Raw genomic sequence first — 21,390 nt, forward strand, 5'->3', positions numbered from 1 at the left:
GATTGGAAAGATTCGCAACATACTGGATCCAACTTCTACCAAGAAACTTGGTCATGTCTTCATAACATCTCGATTAGATTAGATTACTGTAAGTTTAATTTACGTTATGGTCGTCCTCTATATGAGATTCACAAACTCCAAATCATTCAAAACTGATAAGTGGCCCCACTACTTGACACAAGAAAGAAAAAAAATGTGACCATGTTACTCCAATTCTTCATCATTTACATTGGCATAGAGAGAGAGAGAGAGAGAGAGAGAGAGAGAGAGAGAGAGAGAGAGAGAGAGAGAGAGAGAGAGAGAGAGAGAGAGAGAGAGAGAGAGAGAGAGAGAGAGAGAGAGAGAGACACACACACACACACACACACACACACACACACACACACAGGAACCATATATACTGCGGATTTTGTATTATTGTGACTAATCATCTAATTTAAGATAAATATGAATAATCAAAACTAATGACGTTCTACTATGCACCGTTCGAAAGCGTTCTCTAGTTACTCGAGGTTTACTATTTAGTAAGAATAGTTGAATAAACCACAGGTACACGGGGTCCATGTCGTGGGCTACACTGATACCCTTACATCATACAAGTAACACAACTCAAATGAAGTCCTTGAAAAAATGCCATAACTACCTACACAAATACTGAAAACACGAATGTCAACAAATATGGTATATATAATATGAATAATGGTATACTTTGACCTACTATTGAAATGTCACTACAACGTCATTATAATGTTCTAATGTTCCTTCGTGCGTGTAACATGAAAAACATGTACTATTTACGACAATGTACTTAGCCTACCATTGGGAAAACTGAACGTCGTTTAAAGTTTACTAGCATTTATAGATCTTTACACAATTGAGAACAACAATCGAACAAGAAACACCTTCGGTTTTTTTACTCTTAAATAAACTTATACGTCATCAACGTTTCTCTCGATTATTCAAGAAACCAATTAAACTATATATGTATACCACTGAACTGTATTTCAACGGAGGGCTTTGACACTATTGCTCGACACTCGAGCTCGTCGTTAGAATTGTCAGAAAAATAATGTTTGACACACATCCAAAATACTATGCCAAGTGTTATTAATTAATATTATAAAAACCTAATCGTCAGCTAAGTGCCAAGGGAATACCTTTTTTTCCATTTACCGAATATTGAAAAAAAAGTCGTTTGTGGAAATATCATGCAGTCCCTACTACATACTGTCTCAAACGAAACAAACTTTCGGACAAACAATTCAAAGAAAACCATAGCAACGCCATACACTATTACTTTCGGACAGACACTTCAAGAAAACTATAGCAACGCCATACACTATTACTTTCGGACAAACAATTCAAGAAAACTATAGCAACGCCATACACTATTACTTTCGGACAGACACTTCAAGAAAACTATAGCAACGCCATACACTATTACTTTCGGACAGACACTTCAAGAAAACTATAGCAACGCCATACACTATTACTTTCGGACAGACACTTCAAGAAAACTATAGCAACGCCATACACTATTACTTTCGGACAGACAATTCAAGAAAACTATAGCAACGCCATACACTATTACTTTCGGACAGACACTTCAAGAAAACTATAGCAACGCCATACACTATTACTTTCGGACAGACAATTCAAGAAAACTATAGCAACGCCATACACTATTACTTTCGGACAGACACTTCAAGAAAACTATAGCAACGCCATACACTATTACTTTCGGACAAACAATTCAAAGAAAACTATAGCAACGCCATACACTATTACTTTCGGACAAACAATTCAAGAAAACTATAGCAACACCATACACTATTACTTTCGGACAAACAATTCAAGAAAACTATAGCAACACCATACACTATTACTTTCGGACAAACAATTCAAGAAAACTATAGCAACACCATACTCTATTATTTCGTTGTACACATGTACTTTATAATTTTGCGACCACCTGTCGTTCAAATGATTGATTGGTCACGTGAGCTCAGATATTAGTCACATGATTTATAGTGTTTTAATTAATTTGTATGGCCTGCATGACCGTTACGCTAAATCCAAGGTTGAAATAAGTTCGAATAAGTTCGACGTTCTATGGTACAATAATTAATATTATGGAATCATGATATTAGGTGCAAATGTTAGTTGATACTCACTGTTGATGATAGAGGGTGAATCCACAATCAAACTTAAAAGTGTGACGATTTTAATTGCACACGAACATTGTATATGGTATATCCAATAAATGTGATAAAATAAGTGCTTGGATCTACACAACTCGTATTTTCATCTGTTATACTCATTCTCGCAAACCAGATCTGATATATCCCCGCCACCTATTGCACTGCGCGACGGTGCGTCTTGGACGATACCGCTGAGGTTTACTCACGTCCGACGATGTAATAATGGGAAGAAGGCACTGGGGTTTTGTTTCTATTTCCATTAAGTTGGCCATGGCGCAAATAAATCCATCACATAAAATGCAGCCTATGCAACTAGAAAGTCCTTTGAATTGATACCAATATAAATGATGCCATTTCTGAAGTTTTCCTCTCATAAGATGAATTCGCAATGAATTCCCCCTTCTGTCTTTGGGCTCTTATCACAGGGAATAGCTAATTACTTTGTTTACAGTGTGGTCTCGTTGTAAGACTTAAATCGATTAGTAAACCAAAGACTCCACTCCAAAACATTGCCTACCACAAGGACGTCAAACGTAAGCTTGCGACATACTAATTATATTATTTGTGTAACGGGAGAAATCCTTGAAAATTTTGTAAAATGTGAAATTTCTTGTAAATTTCGATTGTAATTGTACTAGTATCGACAAAAAGAATACCTAAATCTGCATTTGTTTACTTATCACTAACGGGACGGGATTACTGTTCATTTTCACTGCTATTAGCAAATAAAGGAAGTTTTTGAGAAAGGCGCGAGAACAAAATTAACAAAAGTGTTGAACACAAGTTTTAGAGTCAATGTCGCTCATGAATAATTCAAAAGGTGTTTCCTCAAAACTCCCGGATGTTGTATTTAGATGTGATGGCGGCTGAACTGAAACACAGTCTGCGGTGACAGCGACCGTACATACCCACAACGTCCACCCGTAACGGATTTTATTTCGTAATTTTAAGGATATCATACCATCGGATACATGAGAATGTCAAATATCGAAGCACAGTACGTCGGGCCGTACAAACTCGAAAAAACTCTGGGGAAAGGCCAAACAGGTAGGTCGATAGTCCATCGGGTGACTCGTACATGTACATACGTTACTGATGTATCACGATGTGTATGTACGAACGTCCGTGCACTGTTCTCGAGCTTATCAAATCGATAGAAATTGTACTTTGCATCAGCTGTGTGCTTTTAAGAGTTCACTGTATACCCATGATAAAAGGAGTGTGGTAAACGTGCATTTGCACTTACAAATGGTAAACACATCTGGACGCGTACCGTTACTAACGATATTCATTCATTCATTCAATCATTCATTCATTCATTCATTCATTGACTGTGAAAGACTTCCTACATTGAAAGGCGAATAAACGAATCGTGTGTCTATTTAAGTATTATGTAGGGGTCTTTGTCGTTATGTCGCGCTTGCTTCCCTACCACTTTCAAGACAAATGTATTCCCAATAGCTGTTTTTCCGGTCACATATAAACACTACGAGTGTTGAACGGCTGACCATTCGTCGATCGAGCGAACGTGGTCGCCGTCGCACTTGGGGCCTCATGATGTCATAATAATATCGATAAATCGACAGAGCATAGTATTCGGTGTGTATCATATTCTCGTTTGTTTTAAACTCCGACACATATTTTGTGACACTGTTTTATGCAGAATGGATGTTATTTTTACGATTTTATAAGTAGTATGACCTCAGATTTCGACTTGCAGTTATTACACCTTGTTGTGATGTCAATTCACGCTGAGGCCCGTCTTAGGCAAGCTACTTACATTCGCCACTTTCAGATTAAAAGCACAGCGCAGCCTATTGACGACTTCTAGGCATCCAAGGCGTCGAGAGTCTCTATTAGATTACATACTGTAAGTTTAATAGTCCATGATATATAAGAGAGAGATATATAGTTTATTTTTCAAGGCGATTTTTTGGTCTACTATTTGATAATGCATATATTGTTCAGACTTTAATATTTCCAAATATGAGGTGGCATTGACGTTGAGTTTGGAATTGACTACAAATTATTACTTAGAGGTAAATTATATTATGAAACCAGTGTCACTCAATTCATATGACTCATGTACGATACAGCCAGTAATGACAAATATTCCACAGGGTATTCATTTCAGGAAAAAAGAAAAAAATGCACAAATTATATTTGTAAATAAATCATACGTCAACACTTTCTCTCTCACTGTTCAGAATTATTGTCACTTGAATATTGGTATTGATTTTTATTTATGGGTATAATAGACTGCTCTCTGACCAATCAACACTGTAATAGATAGTTCAAAAAGACCTTTTGCATATTAATAACCCTATTTGTGAATGACTAATGATGAAAGGATGTTGTTACCATGGTTACAATGATGAGGATCACTGTATTTGTCCTTTTTGAAGTCAACAATTTTGCATTAATAATCTGACACTGATGTAACTGTAATTTAATTGAATGAAATCCTTTATCTAGTGTTTCCAGACAAACACAGTTAGATTTTCCAGGAAGTAAAGGATTTTCATTTTTCTAACGTGATGTTATATAGAAGTATTATACATCTAAAATCACTTTCTTACACAGAAAGGTTCACATGCCTGTTGCTATGGTTACCACTAAGATATTCTATTAACACTAAGATATTCTTTATTTTTGGCAAGGCAGAAACTCTGTGGATAGAATCTGTGTGATGCCTAGATTAATCAAATGAGTAAAGTGATAGTTCTTTACAATGGGAAACTGCTGTATATAAATTATCATGTTAGTCTTAGCATCAAGCTGGAAAATCTGATGTGTTGAAAGCAGTGAGAGGTCTTTATTTACCTCTATTTCCATTGTTTTGTGTCATTTGTTTGTTCCAGGTGATTGTCGCCTTCCCACATCAGTCCCAGTGTAATAGAAAATCTCATTTTAATCTCGTGCTTTTTGAGTAGCCAATTGGGATGAGCGTTACATTTACAGCTGACCACACTGGAGAAATTGAAAAAACAAATGAACAAACGTACACACGTAATATTACAACATGACCAATCGGTGGTGGTGCCATCTCTTTGAACGATTTTGAAAGAAGTGTGCTGATTGGTTGAAGAAACCTTTCAAGATCCTTAAGATTCAAACAGGATTTTATATTATACAGGGTTAGATGTGGGAAGGTGGCCATCAACCGGAACAAAACAAACGACACAAAATGATGGAAATAGAGGTAAATAAAGACATCTAGCCAATTTCACCACAGTAGATGTTAATCAGATTGTGTTGGCATGGACTAGTTGCTAAGAACATTTGTGTTCATTTGCTGAATGTTTGTCTATCCAGCCCTGGTGTAATTACTTTTTGCCATATACATGTACATTGTATACTACCATTATATACACTTCCATTAAAGGGGCACAAGCTGAGTTTACACATTTTTTTGAATAATTTAAATTTTTTGTTTTGAAGTTTAAAAGATACATGATGTATGCTAATTACTGGAGTGTGACTAGCTGTTTGTACAGGTCAAATCTGGTATTTAGGAACACATAAATGACTCATTAAAGTGATTTATTATACATATACATATAAAAAAGGCAGAGGACACAGCTATTATGCTACCAAGTGTGCTAAGTAACAATGCTAGAATACGATTTCAGGGTCATACATAGCAGGCACATTACATAATACTACATGTAGTAGTAGTACATGTAACTTTTTTGTAAGCTTTCACGTCAAATTGCAAATTGTGTCACTTTAATACATGTATTGCTGGGAAACTTTGGTGAGAAAGCTGAGGAACTTATATAGATTTTACCTATTCACTAGCCAAAACAAAATATCACTAGATATAAATAAAATTTTCATACATACATGTAGTAGATAGTAAATAGTGTACAATGTAGTGTATATTTTATTTGGTAATTATAAAACAACATGTACAATACATTATTGATGTAACTGACATATAATGTATATATATACATCCAGTAACAACAAACAATACATAGACACTTAAAGTGGTCATACGGATGAGGGTTGGGTATTTATTTTGGATTTTTAATTTATAAAACAATTTTATCATGACTTCCTACTTGAAAAATCAATGTGAAACAACTTTGGCAAAGTCTTGTTTGTTTGAGAAATAGACACAGGGGTTACTAATACCTGTAGTAAGACCTCAGATGGAATCCAACTGAAGGATAGCAGTATGTACATGTCTACCTCTGTTGGAACACACCTTCTTTGGTGCTATGTAACATGTGATCGATTTTAAAAGTTAGCAGAATTGCCTGATAACAGCTAGACTAGTATTAGGGTTATTTAGGGTCAATTCAAGTACTGTGTGTCTGTGTGTGTGTGTGTGTGTGTGTGTGTGTGTGTGTGTGTGTGTGTGTGAATATTTAATGTTTACTGCCCCCCCCCCCTCCTCCCCTTGATGTATGATCATAAAGTTATTCTTGAGCTGTAGTATTGTAATTTATGAATACATTAACATAAATTATGGATAATATTTTATGCAAATTGTCTATGACCCTATCATCAAATTTTGTCAGTCGGACACTGACTTACATTTATGTAAAAGTATAGATATATCACATACAGGAAATTCAATTTTATTTATTGTTCACATAACAAATCAATCCCTGTCATTCACTCTGAATGAATCACTGTGTTGCTATAGCAACAATATATCTTGTTACCTTTTTCAAGAAAGAATTATGACAAAATCCTTGCACTCGCATCCTGTCAAATTCTCCTTTATCACAGTTACTTTACAAATATGCTAGTAAAGTCAATATTGTGCTTTGTATAGTCACTTGTGTAAATTTAATTATATTAATTCAAAACTAAATATATCTTTCAATGTTACCACTATACTATGGTATGAATTTCAAATATGAAAAGTAAACAAAACAGTTTTATGAATTTATTTATAAAAAATTTTGGAATTGTGAAGCATTAAGTGAAGTTTTTAAAAACAATGTAGTTGGATCAATTTAACATCAAGATTATTCATTTATTGTTATTATTAATATTGCAATTATTGTCATATTTGCAGACAGAGAATTATCACATTTTAAGAATTATGAAATCAATACAGAATTGTGAAATCTATATTTCATACATTACACAATATGTATCTATTAAGTACAATGTATGTTATTTTACTTTTGGTTATTATACATGTACTATTACACATATGCAATGTACAATGTACATGTATACATGTAGAATTCATCTAAGCACATAGTGGTCTGTGTCTAGATCCATACCAATTTTCTGTAGGTATATCCCTATAACATAAACATACAACTCAGATTTTATAAATTTCTGCTAGAATTATACTGCTATAAATTGTCCATTTCCTTTATTTGTTCAAAAACCTTGGAAGCACTATAGTATTAGCCCCCAAAAAATCATTGTTTGGTTCTGGATACCCGACCCCATCTAGCTTTCCATTGCTGACCCTAAACTTTTTTTTTTATGTATTTGAGAAAAAAATGATAAAATAGTCTCATGAGAAATAGTGGATGCAGAAACTGCCATCAACTTAAAAAGACAATATAAAACTATTCTTCCAATCTGTAATGGCTGTACATCTGATAAGAAGAAATAAAGAACACAGAGTCCACTTGAAAAACAAGGGAAAACCTGAACTAGACACTCACACATTTTTTTTGTACCCCACTTATTCTAAAATTGAGCATAATCAGAACCACACAATTTTTTATTAGGCCTTATAAGTTATATTCACCATGCATGCTGTACCAAATCAGTTAACAATTTGGTTCCATCTTTATATACTCTACCAAATCAGTTGGATTATTCAGTAAAGAAAATGCTTTGTGGCTTATTTTTTGCCAAGGTTACCAATACTTACATGTACATGTAGAGACACTCATTTGAAGTTCATATGGTGACTAATACCTATATGTGTGTGATGGAGTAACATGTTTGTCAGTCAAGACAATGTAGGTGTCACTATCTACATGTATGTATAGCATACAATTGTACATGTACTTGTATACATATAATATAGGTCAGCCATGCCTAAATAAATATAAAACTTACTTCAATACAACAGAAGGAGTAGAAACTTAACAGATGTATGCACATATATGTCTTATCAAACTAACAAAATAGTATATTGCAAAAACAGTTTGAATCATAACATTGCTTTAATTAATAGTTTGTGTAGTCACAGACAAGTAAACACAGAATACACAACACACGACATTAATTGCCAATCTGCTTTACTCCTTGTGTGTGATTTAGTAAAAAACTATTGTATGATTAACCAAACTCAGTGTTACCAGTGAACGACATGATCAAAATTATAAGGACTAAGAAAACAAATTGTTTGGTTCCAGTTACCTGACCCCCACCTTGTTTTTCATGCTGACCCTAAACTTTTTTTTTACGTATTCGAGAAAGAAAAAATAAAATTGTGAAAATTGTGAAATCTCGCAAGAAATAGTAGATGCGGAAACTGACATCAACTTGGAAAGACAATATAAAACTGTTCTTCCAATTTGTAATGGCTGTACATCTGATGAGAAGAAATCAATACACAGAGACCATATGGAAAACGAAGGAAAACATAACTACCAGAACTAGACACTCAGACATGAAAAAAAAAATATATATAAAAAATAAAATAAAATATCTATGTATTCCACCTATTCTAAAATTGAGTGTAATCGGAACCACGCAATTTTTTTTCTTTGGCCTAACCTGCACTAGCTGTAAGTAGGTTACTATTATCTTGATATGACAACATTATATTTACTGAAAATTCTTTAAAATACTAAATTTATTTAGACATTGTACAAATTAATTAGAGGTTTATTTTTTGTAAATACTTAGACTACTAATAGTACTATAATAATAAGTTGAAATTATGATTATTGGAGACGCTGATATTTAGGTGCAGACCTAAAAATCGATTTGATTGGCTGCATTGTACTATACTACATGTACATACATGTATATGTGGAACACTGTACAACAATATGTTTACCGACAGATGGGTGATTCAGTACTGCTCAGGGTGTGTATGATATTAGGAGTATTCAAGTTGTTACATGTTTATCTAAGAATATCATTTCAGAAACATTCCAGTTGTAGCTGGGAGGATGTACATGTACAAATGTACTCTCTTTACTAGCTGTAAGATGAAGTGGACAGTTAGTTGCAGAAAAAATCACTTCATTATTGCCACTATAGGCGGATACACAAATACATTGTATGTATATGGATGTACAGTAATTACATGCACGTCTCCCCCCCCCCCCCATCTCCACACAAAATAAATAACCTTATTTTCATATATACATTCAAAATCAAATGTAAGTAAGTCTGCCCCACAGTCAATTGTGAACAAAAAATAACTTCCACTCCAACCAGATTTTTATCATTTGAAGGTGGTCAAAATCAGGTTATATCTAATTATTACAAAAATAGTCAGAAACCTTTGAGAATACATGTATATCCCATTATCATATAAATATGACAATAAATTATTTTGATTACTTTGAAGATTAATGGACATTAGCTACCAGTAGTTGTAAGTCATAAAAATAATGGTTGCTCCAAGTAGTTGTAAGTCATGTTATTATACCCCTAAAAATAATGGTTGTACCTTGGTAATTAGTTATGCACATTACACATGTACCTTGCTCTAGCCTCAAGATTGGGGCCCCAGGGTTCATGCCTCTTGGGAAGTCCTGGACAGTCTTGGAATTTTAAAAGACTCTTGGAAAGTCATGGAAAATTGATCGATGGAATGATCAGTGTTACTATTGTAAAGTGTCGATTAGATAGTTGAGATATATGTGAAATTCTGAAGAAAAGAATAATCCTACATTGTATGTAAACCTTACAGCTCCAATGATACATGTAAGATAACACTAATAAGAGAACCTGGGATTTAAACATAGTCCTTTAACTTGTTTTTTTGATGCATGCGTTTTCATAGTAAATGTCTTGTATACATGTATGTACAAAGCTTTGGAGTACACATGTTACATTTGTATGTACATGCACTGGGGGTAGCGCCAACCTGCAACAAATGTATTTAATAGTTTTCATTCCAGCAGAAAAAAAAATGTGTGACACATTGGAAAGAAATACTAAATGATGTTGATGCCAAGTAGACCATTTATCATATCATATTAATTTTTTTATAATGAAGATAAATTATTACATTAATTAATATTTTACCGTGAAAAGAAGAATGACATTGTCAGTGTTAATGGCAGACATGAGTGGATTGTTTTGGTAAAATCAACATTTTCAGTTGATTAATGGATTCTAATTAAGTATATCATTAAGATTTGAATTATGTCCAAACAAGAATATCATGTCATTTTGATCTTGGAGAGTTTCACTTCAGGCAGTATGGATGGAGTAAAGAAATTATATTTTTATTATTGGAATATTATGCAACTCTCAATCATTTTTCATTGAGGTTTTGTCTATAAATAATGTATACCATCGTCATGAAACCACGTCATTCTGACCCAAAATATATTGAGGCGTCTGAGCCCCTCTTCTTCCAGTGGGTTGATCAGTACTGTCATCTATTGAATTTGCCAGTAGTGTACAGTACTGGTGATCCACAGATATTTGGGTTTGCATTGCTTGGTTTTATGACAATTTAATATGTACATGTACATGTACATGTACAACTGATAAGGTGTATCATTCAGACAGTGCTACATGTAGTATAAAGTATACGTATGTAGAATGGTATTATAGAGTGAGGGCAATACAGTGTATGTATGTAAACAGACCAATGAGAACTGGATGGTCTCAACAAAACTCAGCTCAAATGGTTTCCAAAAGGTCTGACTACATGTAGCTTTCGCAGAGAGCAGAGAGCATTATTATCCTGTCAGTAAATGAGAAAACAACAGTAATAAATGCACTTTGCCTTTATCATTGTTGTTCTCTCACTTACTAAAGGAAATGTAGGGTGTGAAAAGCTCAATAGAAAAGAAAAGTGAAAAGCTCAATAGAAAAGAAAAGTGTGACAACAGATGAGAATATGAAAGGGGAATTAACAGTTCAGATGTGAGATACAATGTAGTAACTTACATTGTAGAGGTGTTTTAATGTTCAGGCAATTTTCACAGCCTTTTGATCCAAAAAAATCTCTCTGACATGAAAATCTACATGTATATGGGCCTGGTTATGAATTCTTTTAATGACAAAACAAATATCACATGTAGATAGGTACTTCTCAGAATGTTCCATAATGTTAAAATGTATTACGTATGAATTATAAACAGTATTAATTGGTGCACAAGTTTGAATCTGCCATGGTTTGTCCACAAAATATAACTTCTAGTATCCAAACAGTAAACCAAATATATATCCCGATTCTGTCTTGCTATGTATTTTGTGCTGTCAAAAAAGAAACCAATATTTTGTGTTGTCTAAGTCTCAGAGAAGAAGACATAAAATTAAAAGCTCAAGACAAAATGACATGTTGAAGTGATTAGGTCTCAATTTTTACGAGGTTCTAACATGTCCTGTATTATTTTTGTTTTTGTTTTTGTTTTTAATCACACTGTTGTGATTTTATGATACGTATATATAATGGATCAGTGCAAGTAATCTCTGGTAATAAAGGTGTTGAATTTGATATCGTAGTTAGTATCTAGAGCATGTCATATACAGTTACACAGGCATAGAGATACATAGACATAAAAGTGTATGTTATTTGATGTTGGTGTTAACCAATCCATGTGGTCAGAATATCACCATTCTCATTTGTCTATGCGGGGTTACATTTTTTATGTGTGTAAGTGATGGAAAGATTAACACATGATCACCACACAACTGACTTTTAAATCAATGGGTTATAATATTCTGTAATTGAATTGAAATATCCTTATTAAATTTCAAAAAAACAGATGTTATAAAGTTTTTGGATACTTCTGTGATGTGATAGGAATAATGAATAATGCTCTCTAGAAATTTCAAAAATCTGAATTATCAAATATTTTCATAAATTATCAAATATTTTCATACACAAGTTCTCATCTTTTTGATTGAGAAACAGACATGCTTTAAACAAATCACTTGGCCCTTCTTCAGTGTCTAACAGAATGATCCAAATGTCAGATCCAGTTACTTGAAGACACTGAAGAAATATGTTTGTTTCTCAATCAAAAGTGGAAGATGATAACTTGTGTATGAATCATAGTACTTCCATGATGAATATACATATATGTACATGTAGTAGTATTTTTCAATGCATGAGCTAAGTTGAACAAAAATATGAAAATGTACATTCTGGTTGTTCTACGTAACTAAAGCACATATCTGTCTCACGACAACACTTTCTACATCACTGGTTCTGCTGTGTTCGAAATACATGTATGAGTAAAAAACATTCAAAATTGCTATTACTTTCCCAAATTTTTCTTTGATATTACTAACGCTGATATAATTATGTTATTCTCCAATATTTTTCTTCATTCAGATGGAAAATATTTGTGACTTAAGTGTTGTCACTACTCATCTAGCGACTCAGTGTTAAAGACCCCTTTTAATATGTCATTCGTTTTGGCTTAATAAGGAAAGTATTGGATAATAAAAAAAATGTGAAATCTTTTGTCTTTTGTTCTATAGTATTACATGCTGTGAAATGTTTAAAGATAACGGACTAATAGACAAGTGAATAAACATTCAAATAATATATGTAAATGTGCCTAGCAACAAGACCACACCCATAGCAACAGTCAAGTGATCACGTATGTTGCAAAGATAACAACAGGGGTTAATAGACAAATGAATAAACATTCAAAAAATGTATGCAAATATACTAGCAACAAGACTACACCCATATCAACAGGCAAGTGATCATGTATATTGCAAAGATAACATCAGGGATTCCTAGACAAGTTAACAAACATTCAGAAAAAGTATGCAAATATGTCTAGCAACATGACCACGCCCATAGCAACAGCCAAATGATCACGTACATTGCAAAGATAACACCAGGGTTGGATTGGCAACTGAATAATCTTTCAGCAAATCAACACCTACAATACATGTATACCTAGCATGGAACAGCATGTGGGTAAACATTTTTAAAAACTGTACAGTTGTGCTGCAATACCATTGGCGCTATCTTTTACAAAAATAGTTTCAAATGAGAATTTTTAAAGTAAATTCCACATATTCATGGTAAGTTTGTAATAAAACTGCAAGGCTCAGCAAATCTACCCTACAATCTCTACCATCAAACTATAAATCCATCAGGATTACTTTTATTTTGATATATTTTTCAGTATCCATAAGGATTATTTTTGTTTTAATGTATTTTTTCAGGAATAATGTACTCACTTTTTTACTCTTGGGAATTTTCACTGTACTGTAACCCTCATATACAAATGTATTGTAGAAAAACATTCTATATAGAAAGATTTTTTTTTCTTTTACCATGAAATAAATTTCCATTTTAATAATTTCATGAATGTCATGTGACAATTCAACTATCATGTACAGGGTTTTTGCTAAGGTCTGGGAAGGAGGTTTCTATACCATACAATAATTTTGATGTGGAACCCTGGTAAAATGGCCAGGGAACTCAGGTAGATTTATCCTACATTGTATTTACTGTTATAATCCTCCTTACATGTATATGTACATGTAGGTATGTTGAACTCAAAAAGTACAAAAAATATGTTTTTTATGTACATGTATTTGGTTACGATACCGTAACAATATTTCCATTATTATTAAAGCTTGTTTGTCATTGAAGAAAGATCAAATCGTAAACCCCTGGATCTCATGGTATTAAATCCTATCCATATACACAAAGGTTAATGGCTGTTGGTATCATGTAGTTGTATTAATTCATACTCTTAGAGTTTAAGATTATATAAAACTAAACTTTTAGAGATTTTACCTTTTGAGAATATTGCAAGGTATAATAACACACTTGGGAAACGGAAGATGTTTGATACTCATTCTCGAGAGATATTTTCTGCTGACACAACGGAAATAATCAAGAGGCGTGTGGTTTTAATACTCAATAAATATGTTATGTTATACTTGATACTTTTTAACAGTTTTATGTTATACTACATACTTTGTATCAATTTTATGTTATACTTGATACTTTGTATCAATTTTATGTTATACTTGATACTTTGTATCAATTTTATGTTATACTTGATACTTTGTATCAATTTCATTTTATAGTTGATACTTTGTATTAATTTTATGTTATGTTATACTAGATACTTTGTATTAATTTTATGCCAAACTGTATATTTTGTAACAATTTTAATTTTGTTATTTCAATGTACATGTACATGTAGCAACAACATACATTGTACGTGTTTATATATCATCAATTTTTGTTTCCTTTTTCACATTACTTGACAATGTGTGTGAATTAAATTAAACTTGTATAATTTTGTTTATGTCAGCTGAGACATAATTGATTATCATATCACTTCATTCAAATATAACAGACAGCTAATTTATATTGTGTAATCCTACAAGATTACTTTTGAACAAAATACTAAATGTACATGTAGAAAGTTTTCTAAGTAATTTATACATGCATATGTACCGGCATATCTTACCCATGAAAATGTGTGATTTTTTATCTACTTTGATTATTGAAAGACCAGAACAGTTGGATGTTTAATGGTAACGATACTGTATAGGAACTAGACTAGTTGTGGTGCCCCCCCCCTCCCCCCTCCTCCTCAGGTTACAGTGTCACACTGTTGTACATTCCCATTCATTACTTCTATACAGACAGCATTATTTTCAGACAACATTACATTAACCTTGCACACAGGAAGTCATTGATATTCACAATCACACCTTTGTGGCAGAATTATCATATATTAGCAACAATGTATTGTCAAAATTATTTTGTATCATAATGTCATTTTTAGTACATCCCTTTGTCATTCTGAGTCTGTCACATCCTTTCTCTATTTATCAAATGAAACTCACTATGTTGTTCCTGTCTACACTATAACATACATTGTACATGTATTACTATTGGTCATACATGTACATGTATGAAACTCACTATAGTTTCCTGTCTACACTATAACATACATTGTATTGGCCATACATGTATGAAACTCACTATGGGTTCCTGTCTACAGTAACAGTACATTGTATGGAATATAGTTTGGCAGTGATATTTAAATTTGTTTTGCCAATGTCAGTAATAAATTCCTTTATGTTCCAATTATTTGTTTTCTGATGAATTATAAAGTAAGTTTTATAGTGCCATGACATTTTAAAATATTGTTTCTACCTGAGGTCATCAATAATTATTTGTGTGTGTGTTTCAGTGATGTGTGTGCTTATTGATTAAGTACAGTTTTATAGTTTACTATTGACTTTAAATATTTTTATGCCAAGGTCAACAATAAATTCCTGGTTATTTGTTTGCTAATGGATGATGTATAATCCATTTGATTGTGATGTGTCAAATATTTGTAAGTTGAGGTTAAGTTTTTGATTCTATCTGTATATGTCTGCTTTTTAGGTGAAGTTCATTTTGTATAATTCAATTGTAATCTATTTTCATTTTATATCTTGAAGTAGCTACATGTACCTGTAGACTCTTAGGAATGCTACAGCACTATTTCCACTATCCAAAGTGACATTTTGATTTTTTGAACTTTTGCTCCGTCCAACAAGTCTAGAATGATAGCTGTGTCACACTGGTCTACAACGATACCTGTGTCACACTGGTTTAGCATGGCATTCCTGTATAGACCGTTATTGGTTGATAGCTGTGTCACACTGGTCTACAATGGCATTCTTGTATAGATCGTTATTGGTCGTATACATAATAAGACATATTTAAATTGTGCCATCAGCTCAGATGATGAATCCACATTTGTGTGTCATCATGGAAATGCGACCTCACTCCAAATTAATTATGTTCATTGTCTTCTATTCTGTATGCTAATGTTTTGCACACATGTGTGGTAGGGTGTGTTGTCTGTACATGTACATAATTATATATATTTTTAATTCTTAATTATAATAACAACTTCATAATATATACATGTATAACAAATTATTTTCACATCTCCCAATGAGAGTTTGTTAGACAGATTTTACAGTACATTATACAATGTAAAATATAGCAGTATAATTAGATATTATACTTTTCTTCGTTCAGCCAAGGTAAATACCAGTGTCCTAAGGGTTTTTTGTCAGTACGAGTCACTAGACGAGTACTGACAACCTGAAGGTCACAAGTAGTACAAGTATTTTCCGACTGAATGAAGAAAATGTCGGAGTATTACATAATTAAACCAGCACCTATAATATAAAATAAATCAAGGAAAGTAATATTACAATTTTGGTTTTGACTCATATTTCTAACACAGCATAACTAGTGATATACATGTGGACATGTAGTCATAATGTAGAGCGACCAGAGTATATACATGTACATTTTGTATTCCATATTTTTTGTTCATCTTGACTCGTGCATGGTATAACGTTAAACATCTCTTGTACAATGTAGTTGATAGTACAATAACTAAATTTGATACTGAAGTCTTAATATTTTTAAGTAGTCATTTTGTCCATTGTTTAGTCATGATAGTGTGTAATTAGCTCCAAATTGATAGTCTTGACCCAAGCAACACATAACATTGGTTAGTACAATGTAACTGTAACCTTTACCATAAAGAGATAATGTTGTCATCATTACCAGTGGTAAGTAGATATGATTGTGTGGTCACTTAGATGCAAATCGTCATGGAAACAAACAAACAAAATGAATCCATGCCTGTAACAGTTATGGTAATGAGTTGTCATGGCAACAGACAAAATATGATAAAAGTAATTGCAATAAACAAACTGTTTGCATGATTAGCTTTAAGTGGGTGACTCTAACAACAAAATTGAACAGTATGAATTTTTCATTGGCATGTAGTTTAATATTTTGCCATGGAAACTGTAACCATAGCAATATGTTTAGTATTATCTTGGTTGCAGATACATGTAGTATACACAATGTAAAAACAGTGGTCGGTTTAGAATTAGAATGTAGGTTTGAGCACTGTCGCTGCCGTTTGTTTCTGAGTGGCTAAAGTCCTTTGGCAAGATTTTAACCATGATTGTGCCTCAGTCAACCAAACTATACTTAGGGACCTGGTAGGATAGGGGCTGTAATGTGAATGTGTTAATTCTATGTGCTTATAAAGGCTGCAATGGATTGTATGCTCCCCAGGGAGTTGAGGAAGTATAAAGGGCTGTTGTGTTGCTGTAGATCCAAACCAGGGGATAATAATAGTAAATCACTTTGAGCACAGAGTGGGAAAGCGCTACATGTACATGCATATAATAATCAACACTATTATTATTATTATTATTATTATTATTTTCTTGGCTAAAAGTACAACATTGTATGGTCCTACATTGTATGTATGTATACATGTATAATATGTACATGCATGGAGTGACAAAAAGTTTACTTGATATTCTAGTAGTCAATCCAATCTCATTGAATAAAAGTGTCTTGTGCAATACTATATACATTGTACACTTTTAATGCTGAACTCTTAGAAGGGCAATGTCCAGTGTGAGTTCATAGAATACAAAATGTATATATATTACATAGCATTGATGTACATGTATAGCATTACAAGCAGTGATGATTACTATGCAAATGTGTATAAGATGGATGTTTTAGGTAAATGTCAGCATACTCATTAACAGACTGTGTAGTACAGTATGCACTATATTTTAGAATACTAATTTGTATACACTGTGTGTCACATGTACTGTTAGTATATTACATATTGTATCATAGCATTGATGTACTGTGTATATGTACAATGTGTATATGCATTAGTTGTAGTGTTGATTATTATGAATGTACATTACAATGTATTTGTATATATCATGGATTTTTTAAGTAAATGTCACTCCACACTTTAACTTTGAAGACAATATATTTTAAAATAGCAATTTGTGTAGTGTCACATGTACTGTTAGTACATTATGTATTGTATCATAGTGCTGATGTATATGCATTACATGTAGTATTGATTATAATACATTTGTAAATGTACATTCGCATACATGTAATGTTGTACGTACGTATGTACATGTACATGTACATATGTATGTACAAGTATGTATGTATGTATGTATGTACGTATGTATGTATCATTTGTATGTATGTATGTATGTATGTATGTATGTACGTACGTACGTACGTACGTACGTACGTACGTACGTACGTATGTATGTATGTATGTATGTATGTATGTATGTATATACGTATGTACGTACGTACGTACGTACGTACGTACGTACGTACGCACGCACGCATGCACGCACACACGTACGTACATACGTATGTATGTATGTATGTATGTATGTATGTATGTATGTATGTATGTATGTACGTACGTACGTACGTACATACGTACATACGTACGTACGTACATACGCACGCACACACGTACGTACATACGTATGTATGTATGTATGTATGTATGTATGTATGTACATGTATCATGTGTATGATGGATGTTTTAGGTAAATGTCAGCACACTCATTAACAGACTGTTTAACTGTAAAGACTATATTTTAGAATACCATTTTGTATACAGTGTCACATGTTAGTATACATACGTATGTATGTATGTATGTATGTATGTATGTATGTATGTATGTACGTACGTACGTACGTACGTACGTACGCACGCACGCACGTACGCACGTACGTACATACGTATGTATGTATGTATGTATGTATGTATGTACATGTATCATGTGTATGATGGATGTTTTAGGTAAATGTCAGCACACTCATTAACAGACTGTTTAACTGTAAAGACTATATTTTAGAATACCATTTTGTATACAGTGTCACATGTTAGTATACATATATTACGTATTGTATCGTATCGTAGTGTTGACTACTATTGGAAATGCATGTACATGTATGATAGACTGGTAAATGTCAACAAACTGTATAAGACAAAGCATCTAATGTAGAATACCACTTTTTATCCAGTAATTAGTTTCACATATTGATTGAATGTAATGACCTGTAACAACTACACATGGCTAACTTGTACATTGTATGAGAGGTATTTGATAAATTGGAAGGCAACCCATTGCAAATATACAATATAGCTATTGGAGATACATTAATTGTGTAAGTATGTGTAAAAAACCATGCAGTCCCAATTGTACAATGAAGACAGTGGGTACATTTTGTGTAACAGTGTATATGTTGTGATACATGGACATGTACCGGGTACATGTAAAAACCCATCACAAATGCATGTACAGTGTAGATACAAATGTACATGTAATGAAGATCTTCTGTGTTTGTATGTGACACATATAAACACCCATTACAAATACATAATAATGTAAGTAATGAAGACTTTCTGTGTGTATGGTGTGAAACATGTAAATACCCATCAGATATACATGTATACAAAATAATGTACAATGAGGGCAATAGGAAGACTTTGTTTTAAAAGTGTATATGATGTGATACAAAATTAATGTACATGTACATGTAAAACACTAATCACAAATAAATGTACAATCAGCTAATGAAGACGTGTAGGCTGTAGGCAGTGGAGACATTTTGTGTACATGTATGTATTATGGTATAATACATCTAAACACCCATCACAAATATATGCATACAAATGTACAATGAAGGCAGTGAAGACATGTTGTGTATGTACAGTAACTGTATATTATAGAGTGTAGCATGATCATAATTAATTGATTAAGTCATCAGCTTGATAGCTTTTGTAGATTGTATGTGTGAAGCAATGATATAAATTAGATTAGAATGAGTTTTGAAACAGGAAATGACAGATGGACAGACAATAGAGAGAAATATTCAGTAAACAAGAGAGAGGAGAGAGAGTGAGTGAGAGAGAATGAGTGAGAGAGAGAGAAAGAGAGAGAGAAAGAGAGAGAGAGAGAGACAGACAGACAGACAGACAGACAGACAGACAGAGAGACAGAGACAGACAGACAGACAGACAGACAGAGAGGGAGGGGTCGTTTTTATTCTATTGTTGTTAAATTTCAGTGTTTGAATGTTCTGTTCAGAAAGTTGAAAATTAGCCTCGAGTGTATATTATCTAATTTGAATTTGAATGATATTGTCTATGTACTTTTATGATGGACTTGATGAAATTTTTAATTTGTGCAAACCACTTAATAAAAAGCACAGCTTGGGATAACAATGTGATTTACAATGTGATACATGTGTGCACCTAAAGATAGGAATTACACAAATTTCCCTTTTGATAAAAAAGTAATTGTGCTCCTGTATGTATATGTCCATGCATACAGTAACTATATATATATAGCATGCACATGCTAAATTAAATGTACAATAATAACATTTTCAAAGGCAAAGAAAATTAAAGTATCAATTATTCAGTGTTATCATTTCAAAACATAAATCAATATTTTCAATTATTCATGTAATCAATTTTCATGTTTTATTTGTTTAGTAGCTAAATTTAGAAACAAATTGTAGATGAAATATTAAATATTGATAAAATACTTAGACATTATAATGACAGTCAATAGTGATACACTTAATACATTAGTTTGTTACCAAGTACTAATTCAATATCATACTCATGTGAATGATTTTTATTAAGAAGGATCTAATGAGATAACATCAATCTGACCTTATTTCTCAAATCATTTACAGGTGAATTAAAGCCTAACTGACATTGCCATAAATAGATTACACTAGAGATGTTTTAAAACCAAGGCAAAGTGAGGTTTTTTGTTTGGTACATGTACATGTAGATTCATGTTTTTTCCTGAAAAAGAAACTTGAATTTTGCTATTTGGTCGACTTTCAGTGGATAGTAAGTTGGTGCTTCATTTTATTTGCATACCTGATCTATTTGCATATCTTGATTCATTTGGATTCTGGTGTATTTGCATACCCGGTTCTTTATTTGCCTATTTTGATTCATTTGGATATCTGGTGTATTTGCATATCTGGTGCTTCATTTGCATATCTTAATTCATTTGGATATCTGGTGTATTTGCATATCTGGTGCTTCATTTGCATATCTTGATTCATTTGGATATCTGGTGTATTTGCATATCTGGTGCTTCATTTGCATATCTTGATTCATTTGGATATCTGGTGTATTTGCATATCTGGTGCTTCATTTGCATATTTTGA

General features: G+C 32.8%; 1 protein-coding gene across 1 annotated transcript in view; it reads left to right on the forward strand.

Annotated features, from left to right (window-relative positions):
* The first annotated feature begins 3,178 nt into the window (after positions 1–3,178).
* LOC144447941 (serine/threonine-protein kinase BRSK2-like) overlaps positions 3,179–21,390 on the forward strand; it is a 69,449-nt gene continuing 51,237 nt past the window's right edge. The window contains exon 1 of the mRNA XM_078138053.1: positions 3,179–3,248. Within this exon, the coding sequence (XP_077994179.1) occupies positions 3,179–3,248 (70 nt within the window). The remainder of the gene's footprint in view (positions 3,249–21,390) is intronic.

The sequence above is a fragment of the Glandiceps talaboti genome, chromosome 17, assembly GCF_964340395.1.
Source record: "Glandiceps talaboti chromosome 17, keGlaTala1.1, whole genome shotgun sequence".
NCBI lineage: Eukaryota > Metazoa > Hemichordata > Enteropneusta > Spengelidae > Glandiceps > Glandiceps talaboti.